We start from the raw sequence: 8592 nt of genomic DNA on the forward strand, positions 1-8592 counted from the left end.
CGGAGGAAACACCGCAGCCGGGGACACTGAGGGGACATCTTGGGGACACTTTGGGGACACTTTGGGGACAATAAAACCCTGCCCGGACCCCGCGGTGGTGGCGCCCTTCTTGTCATGGCGGCGGGGAAGGAGACGCGCTTTGATTGGCGGAAACGCCGCGCGGGGCACGACGGGAGGAAGGGCGCTCCGCCGCCGGTTGGTGACCGCGGCGCAAAACGCTGTGGGAGGAAGGTCAAAGCGCTGATTGGCTAGCGAGGCAGGGCGGGAAGAAAGTCGGCGCGCTCCCATTGGCCAGCGTAGCGCGGGGCACGACGGGAGTTGTAGTCGCGGCCTGAGGGGGCAGCGGCCGCCATGGCCCCGGAGGAGGCGCGGGGTGAGGAGGGGGAGGGCGGGGCCGCATTTTGGGGGGTCCCGGGGGGTTTTGGGGGGGGCAGGGAGGGCTCGGGGGGGTTTTGGGGGGGCACGAGGGGATTGGGGGGGGGGAGGGAGGGGGAGGCCGCGCCGAGGGCCCGGGAGGGGGATTTGGGGTGATCTGGGGGGGATTTGGGGTTCCTGAAGGGGTTTGGGGGTCCTGGGGGGGATTTGGGGTTCCTGAGGGGGATTGGGGGGTCCTCAGGGGGATTGGGGGGTCCCGAGGGGGATTTGGGGGAATCCCTGGAGAGATTTGTGGAGTCCTGAGTGGGATTGGGGGAGTTCTGGGGGGGATTTGGGGGTCCTGGGGGGGATTTGGGGGTCCTGAGGGGGATTTGGGGAGTCCTGGGGGGGATTTGGGGGTCCTGGGGGGGATTTGGGGGTCCTGGGGGGGATTTGGGGGAATCCCTGGGGAGATTTGTGGAGTCCTGAGTGGGATTGGGGGAGTTCTGGGGGGGATTTGGGGTTCCTGAGGGGGATTTGGGGGGTCCTGAGGAGGATTTGGGGTTCCTGGGGGGGATTTGGGGGTCCCGGGGGGGATTTGGGGGCCCTGGGGGGGATTTGGGGGCCCCGAGGGGGATTTGGGGGTCCCGGGGGGGATTTGGGGAGTCCTGGGGGGATTTGGGGGCCCTGGGGGAGATTTGGGGGTCCCGGGGGGGATTTGGGGGTCCCGGGGGTCTCTAGGAGGGATTTTAGGGGTCTCTGAGCTTTGGGGGGGGGGGGGGATTTCCTGTGGTCTGGGGTAACTTTGGGAGGGTTGGAGGGAATTTTGGGGAGGAATTTGGGGGTCCCGGGGAAGTTTTTTTTTGGGGGGGGGGGGCTTTGGGAGGAACTTGAGCAGACCCGTGGCTCAGGCTGCGCCCCCCTCGCCCAGGCTCCCCCTGCCCCCGGCGGGATTTGGGGGGGGTCCCGGCGGGGCTGTACCACGAGCGGCAGCGCCTGGAGCTCTGCGCCCTGCACGCCCTCAACAACCTCCTGCAGCGGCCCTGGCTCAGCAAGGCCCAGGCCGACGGCATCTGCCGCCAGTGAGACCCCAGACCCAATTCCAGGGGCGCCCGGGGGGCTGGGGAGGGGTCCCGGGGGGCTTTGGGGGAGGTTAAAGGGGTCTCCTGGATTTGGGGAGGGGTCCCGGGGGGCTTTGGGGGAGGTTAAAGGGGTTTCCTGAATTTGGGGAGGGGTCCCAGGGGGGGTTGGGGGAGGTTGGAGGGTGGTTCTGAATTTGGGGAGGGGTCCCAGGGGGATTTGGAGCAAGGGGGGGAAGGTTTCCTGAATTTGGGGAGGGGTCCCAGGGGGCTGGGGAGGGGTCCCGGCGGGCTTTGGGGGAGGTTGAGGAGTGGTTCTGAATCTGGGGAGGGGTCCCAGGGGGATTTGTGGGGAGGGACAAGGTTTCCTGAATTTGGGGAGGGGTCCCAGGGGGCTGGGGACGGGTCCTCGGGAGGTTGGGGGATGGTTCTGAATTTGGGGAGGGGTCCCGGGGGGCTTTGGGGGAGGTTAAAGGGGTCTCCTGAATTTGGGGAGGGGTCCCAGGGGGGGTTGGGGGAGGTTGGGGGGTGGTTCTGAATCTGGGGAGGGGTCCCAGGGGGATTTGGGGGGAGGGACAAGGTTTCCTGAATTTGGGGAGGGGTCCCAAGGGGGCTGGGAGGGGTCCCTAGTGGGTTTGGGGGAGGTTAATGGGTTTCCTGGATTTGGGGAGGGGTCCCAGGGGGGTTTGGGGGAGGTTGGGGGGTGGTTCTGAATTTGGGGAGGGGTCCCAGAGCACTTTGGGTGGGGGAGTTAAGGTGGTGGAGAAGGTTTCTTTAATTTGGGTCGGGGTCTCCCCGGGGTTAATTTGGGTCGGGGTCTCCCGGGGTTAATTTGGGTCGGGGTCTCTCCGATGTTAATTTGGGTCGGGGTCTCCCGGGGGTTAATTTGGGTCGGGGTCTCCCGGTGTTAATTTGGGTCGGGGTCTCCCGGGGTTAATTTGGGTCGGGATCTCCCGATGTTAATTTGGGTCGGGGTCTCCCCGGTGTTAATTTGGGTCGGGGTCTCCCCGGGGTTAATTTGGGTCGGGGTCTCCCGGTGTTAATTTGGGTCGGGGTCTCCCCGGTGTTAATTTGGGTCGGGGTCTCCCGGGGTTAATTTGGGTCGGGGTCTCCCGGGGTTAATTTGGGTCGGGGTCTCTCCGATGTTAATTTGGGTCGGGGTCTCCCGGTGTTAATTTGGGTCGGGGTCTCCCCTGATGTTAATTTGGGTCGGGGTCTCCCGGTGTTAATTTGGGTCGGGGTCTCCCGATGTTAATTTGGGTCGGGGTCTCCCGGGGTTAATTTGGGTCGGGGTCTCCCCGAGGTTAATTTGGGTCGGGGTCTCCCCTGATGTTAATTTGGGTCGGGGTCTCCCCTGATGTTAATTTGGGTCGGGGTCTCCCGGGGTTAATTTGGGTCGGGGTCTCCCGGTGTTAATTTGGGTTGGGGTCCCCCCGGTGTTAATTTGGGTCGGGGTCTCCCGATGTTAATTTGGGTCGGGGTCTCCCGGGGTTAATTTGGGTCGGGGTCTCCCGATGTTAATTTGGGTTGGGGTCCCCCCGGGGTTAATTAGGGTCGGGGTCTCCCGGTGTTAATTTGGGGAGGGGTCTCCCCAGGTTGGCCCCCAACTCGCGGCCCAACCCCCACCGCAGCCCCCTGGGCACGGGGAACTATGACGTCAACGTGGTGATGGCGGCGCTGGGCACGCGCGGGCTGGCGGCCGTCTGGTGGGACAAACGGCGGTGAGACCCCTCCCCAAATTGGGGACAGAACCCCGAGACCCCCGACCCAAATTCCGGACCACCCATGGGACCCCCGACCCAAATTTGGGACATCTCCGAGACCCCTCCCCAAATTTGGGACCCCAAAACCAAATGGGAACCTCTGCAATTTCTCTCTGTGGGTGTATTGGGACAAACGGCGGTGAGACCCCTCCCCAAATTGGGGACAGAACCCCGAGACCCCAGACCCAAATTCCGGACCACCCATGGGACCCCCGACCCAAATTCGGGACATCTCCGAGACCCCTCCCCAAATTTGGGACCCCAAAACCAAATGGGAACCTCTGGAATCTCTCCGTGGGTGTATTGGGACAAAAGGTGGCGGGACCCCTCCCCAAATTGGGGACAGAACCCCGAGACCCCAGACCCAAATTCGGGACTCCCTCTGGGACCCCTGACTCAAATTTGGGCCTTCTCCGGGACCCCAGACCCAAATTTCGGACCCCTCCCGGGACCCCCAAATCAAATTTGGGACCTCTCCGAGACCCCTGCCCCAATTGGGCACCTCTCCAATCTCTCCTTGCCCCTTGCTGGCCTTGGGGTCGGCACAAGCGACCGCGGGACCCCTCCCCCAAATTCCAGACGCCCCCTCCCCAAATTCCAGGACCTCCCCACCCCAATTTGAGACCTCTCCGAGACCCCCGACCCAAATTCGGGGGACCTCACAAACCTCTCCTTGTCCCGCCGGCCGACGCGAAGCGGCGACGCTCCTCCCTGTAAATTAACCCGCGCCCCCTCCCCTAATTAACCCGCGCCCCCTCCCCTAATTTGGGGCGTCCCCGCAGCCCCCTGGAGCGGCTGTCGCTGCCGCACATCCTGGGCTTCCTGCTCAACGTGCCCTCGCGGGTGACCCTGGGCGCGCTGGCGCTGCCGCTGGCGCGCCCGCACTGGCTGGGCGTGCGACGGCTCGGCGACACCTTCTACAACCTGGACTCCAAACTGGCCGCGCCCGCCGCCATCGGCGCCGAGCCGCAGCTCAGGTTGGGACCCCCGACCCCCAGCTGGGGAGGTCTGCGAGACCCCCGACCCAAATCGGGGACTCCTCTGTGAGCGCCCCCCCCCCAGCCCGATTGGGGATCTCTGGAATGTCGCCGTTCTCACCTGGGGTGATTTGGGATGAAAGGTGGTGGGATCCCCCCGCCCTGAATTTGGGCTAGAACCCCGAGACCCCAGACCCAAATTGGGGAGTCCCACTGGGACCCCCCCGACCCAAATTTGGGAACTCTCTGAGACCCCCGACCCGAACTGGGGACGCTCCCCCTCCCCAAGCCAATTGGGGATCTCTCGAATCTCGCCTTTCTCCGTGGGTGTGTTGGAATAAAAGGTGGTGGGACCCCTCCTCAAATTAGGCATGGAACCCCGAGACCCCAGACCCAAATTCGGGAACTCTCTGAGACCCCCGACCCAAATTCCGGACCCCTCTGTGACCCCTAACCGCTATTGGGAATCCCTCTTGTCACCTGGGGCGTGGCATTGTCGCCTGTTTGTCACCTGTTTGTCCCTCGTTTGTCCCCCGTTTGTCACCCCTTTGTCCCCCGTTTGTCCCGTTCGTCCCCCCTTTGTCACCCCTTTGTCCCCCCTTTTGTCCCCGTTCGTCCCTCGTTTGTCCCCCATTTGTTCCCCATTTGTCCCCGTTTCTCCCCCGTTTGTCCCAATTTGTCCCCCGTTTGTCCCCCATTTGTCCCCATTTGTCCCCATTTGTCCCCGTTTCTCCCCCGTTTGTCCCGATTTGTCCCCCGTTTGTCCCCCATTTGTCACCCATTTGTCCCCCGTTTCTCCCCCCCGTTTGTCACCATTTGTCCCCCATTTGTCCCCCGTTTGTCACCCCTTTGTCCCCCATTTGTCACCATTTGTCCCCCGTTTGTCACCCCTTTGTCCCCGTTTCTCCCCATTTGTCCCCGTTTGTCCCCATTTGTCCCCGTTTCTCCCCGTTTCTCCCCATTTGTCCCCGTTTGTCCCCGTTTGTCCCCGTTTGTCCCCATTTGTCCCCATTTGTCCCCGTTTCTCCCCATTTGTCCCCATTTGTCCCCGTTTGTCCCCGTTTCTCCCCATTTGTCCCCATTTGTCCCCGTTTCTCCCCATTTGTCCCCATTTGTCCCCGTTTGTCCCCGTTTGTCCCCATTTGTCCCCATTTGTCCCCGTTTGTCCCCGTTTGTCCCCGTTTGTCCCCGTTTCTCCCCGTTTGTCCCCATTTGTCCCCAATTGTCCCTGTTTTCTCCCCCGTTTGTCCCCCATTTGTCACCCGTTCGTCCCCGTTCGTCCCCGTTTGTCCCCGTTTGTCCCCGTTTGTCCCCGTTTGTCCCCGTTCGTCCCCATTTGTCCCCGTTCGTCCCCGTTTATCCCCGTTTGTCCCCATTTGTCCCCGTTTGTCCCCGTTTCTCCCCGTTTGTCCCCATTTGTCCCCAATTGTCCCTGTTTCTCCCCCGTTTGTCCCCATTTGTCCCCGTTTCTCCCCCGTTTGTCCCCCATTTGTCACCCGTTTGTCCCCATTTGTCCCCGTTCGTCCCCGTTTGTCCCCGTTTGTCCCCGTTCGTCCCCGTTCGTCCCCGTTTGTCCCCATTTGTCCCCGTTTGTCCCCGTTTGTCCCCATTTGTCCCCGTTTGTCCCCATTTGTCCCCATTTGTCCCCGTTTGTCCCCCGTTTGTCCCCGTTTGTCCCCGTTTGTCCCCGTTCGTCCCCGTTCGTCCCCATTTGTCCCCGTTTGTCCCCGTTTGTCCCCATTTGTCCCCCGTTTGTCCCCGTTTGTCCCCGTTTCTCCCCATTTGTCCCCATTTGTCCCCGTTTCTCCCCCGTTTGTCCCCCATTTGTCACCCGTTTGTCCCCATTTGTCCCCGTTTGTCCCCGTTGGTCCCCGTTTGTCCCCGTTCGTCCCCGTTTGTCCCCGTTTGTCCCCATTTGTCCCCATTTGTCCCCATTTGTCCCCGTTTTTCCCCGTTTGTCCCCGTTTGTCCCCGTTTGTCACCCATTTCTCCCCCGTTTGTCCCCGTTTGTCACCATTTGTCCCCCATTTGTCCCCCGTTTGTCACCCCTTTGTCCCCATTTGTCCCCATTTGTCCCCCATTTGTCCCCGTTTGTCCCCGTTTGTCCCCATTTGTCACCATTTGTCCCCGTTTGTCCCCCATTTGTCCCCGTTTCTCCCCCGTTTGTCCCCATTTGTCACCCATTTGTCCCCGTTTGTCCCCATTTGTCCCCATTTGTCCCCATTTGTCCCCGTTTCTCCCCATTTGTCCCCATTTGTCCCCATTCGTCCCCGTTTGTCCCCGTTCGTCCCCGTTCGTCCCGTTTGTCCCCGCAGGGAGTTCCTGCGGGCGGCGCTGGCCAAGGGACCCTCGGAGCTGTTCGTGGTGGTGCCGCGGGAGGTGGAGGAGGCGGGGACGTGGCTGAGCCCCGAGTGACACCCCAGGGGACACCCGAGGCTGGCACCGATGGCTTTGGCCCGGGAACGACCCAATTTGGGGGGGGTTGGGTTTTCCCGAAGTTAAGGAGCCCCCTGGGGTGCCCGGGTGGTGTCGGCGTCACCTGGGCGTCACCTGGGTGTCACCTGGGTGTCACCTGGGGGCACCTCCAGGCCCTTCAATCCCTCCCCGAGAAGGATTAAAAGTGACTTTGCAGCTTTGTGTCCTTGCGGTTGTAGCAAAATCCCCGGATTTCACCCCAAAATCCCCGGATTTCACCCCAAAATTCCCAAATTTCACCCCAAAATCCCCAATTTCACCCCAAAATCCCCGGATTTCACCCCAAAATCCCCAATTTCACCCCAAAATCCCCGGATTTCACCCCAAATTCCCAAATTTCACCCCGAAATCCCCGGATTTCACCCCAAAATCCCCGGATTTCACCTCAAAATCCCCAAATTTCACCCCAAAATCCCCAATTTCACCCCAAAATCCCCGGATTTCACCCCGAAATCCCCAAATTTCACCCCAAAATCCCCGGATTTCACCCCAAAATCCCCGGATTTCACCTCAAAATCCCCAAATTTCACCCCAAAATCCCCGGATTTCACCCCAAAATCCCCAATTTCACCCCAAAATCCCCGGATTTCACCCCAAAATCCCCAATTTCACCCCAAAATCCCCGGATTTCACCCCAAAATCCCCAATTTCACCCCAAAATCCCCGGATTTCACCCCAAAATCCCCAATTTCACCCCAAAATCCCCAATTTCACCCCAAAATCCCCAAATTTCACCCCAAATTCCCAAATTTCACCCCGAAATCCCCAAATTTCACCCCAAAATCCCCAATTTCACCCCAAAATCCCCAATTTCACCCCAAAATCCCAAGATTTCACCCCGAAATCCCCAAATTTCACCCCGAAATCCCCGGATTTCACCCCAAAATCCCCAATTTCACCCCAAAATCCCCGGATTTCACCCCAAAATTCCCAAATTTCACCCCAAAATCCCCAAATTTCACCCCAAAATCCCCGGATTTCACCTCAAAATCCCCGGATTTCACCCCAAAATCCCCAAATTTCACCCCGAAATCCCCGGATTTCACCCCAAAATCCCCAAATTTCACCGCAAAATCCCCAAATTTCACCCCGAAATCCCCGGATTTCACCCCAAAATCCCCAAATTTCACCCCGAAATCCCCGGATTTCACCCCAAAATCCCCAAATTTCACCCCAAAATCCCCAAATTTCACCCCGAAATCCCCGGATTTCACCCCAAAATCCCCAAATTTCACCCCAAAATCCCCAAATTTCACCCCAAAATCCCCGGATTTCACCCCAAAATCCCCGGATTTCACCCCAAAATTCCCAAATTTCACCCCAAAATCCCCAAATTTCACCCCAAATCCCCAAATTTCACCCCAAAATTCCCAAATTTCACCCCAAAATCCCCAAATTTCACCCCAAATCCCCAAATTTCACCCCAAAATCCCCGGATTTCACCTCAAAATCCCCAAATTTCACCCCAAAATCCCAAACTTTCACCCCGAAATCCCAAACTTTCACCCCAAAATCCCCAATTTCACACCAAAATCCCCAAATTTCACCCCGAAATCCCCAAATTTCACCCCGAAATCCCCGGATTTCACCCCAAAATCCCCAAATTTCACCCCAAAATCCCAAAATTTCACCCCGAAATCCCCGGATTTCATCCCAAAATCCCCAAATTTCACCCCAAAATCCCCGGATTTCACCCCAAATCCCCAAATTTCACCCCAAAATCCCCAAATTTCACCCCAAAATCCCCAAATTTCACCCCAAAATTCCCGGATTTCACCCCAAAATCCCCGGATTTCACCCCAAAACCCCCAAATTTCACCCCAAATCCCCAAATTTCACCCCAAAATTCCCAAATTTCACCCCAAAATCCCCAAATTTCACCCCAAAATCCCCGGATTTCACCTCAAAATCCCCAAATTTCACCCCAAAATCCCAAACTTTCAC

At 59.1% G+C, this 8592-nt stretch overlaps 1 protein-coding gene across 2 annotated transcripts; it reads left to right on the forward strand.

Moving 5' to 3' along the window:
• Positions 1 to 298: 298 nt before the first annotated feature.
• LOC136284649 (josephin-2-like) lies at positions 299 to 6684 on the forward strand. 2 transcript variants are annotated; one of them, XM_066175007.1, is made up of 5 exons: positions 299 to 373; positions 1286 to 1436; positions 3029 to 3154; positions 3979 to 4173; positions 6489 to 6684. In XM_066175007.1, exons 1-5 carry the CDS (start codon positions 352 to 354, stop codon positions 6586 to 6588), a joined length of 594 nt encoding a protein of 197 aa, XP_066031104.1. In that variant the 5' UTR covers positions 299 to 351; the 3' UTR covers positions 6589 to 6684. The 2 variants fall into 2 exon arrangements, with proteins under 2 accessions (XP_066031104.1, XP_066031106.1); XM_066175009.1 differs by lacking the exon at positions 3029 to 3154.
• The last annotated feature ends 1908 nt before the right edge of the window (positions 6685 to 8592 follow it).

This window comes from Chamaea fasciata, unplaced genomic scaffold (assembly GCF_029207755.1).
Source record: "Chamaea fasciata isolate MVZ Bird 193981 ecotype frontalis unplaced genomic scaffold, bChaFas1.0.hap1 SCAF_1223, whole genome shotgun sequence".
NCBI lineage: Eukaryota > Metazoa > Chordata > Aves > Passeriformes > Sylviidae > Chamaea > Chamaea fasciata.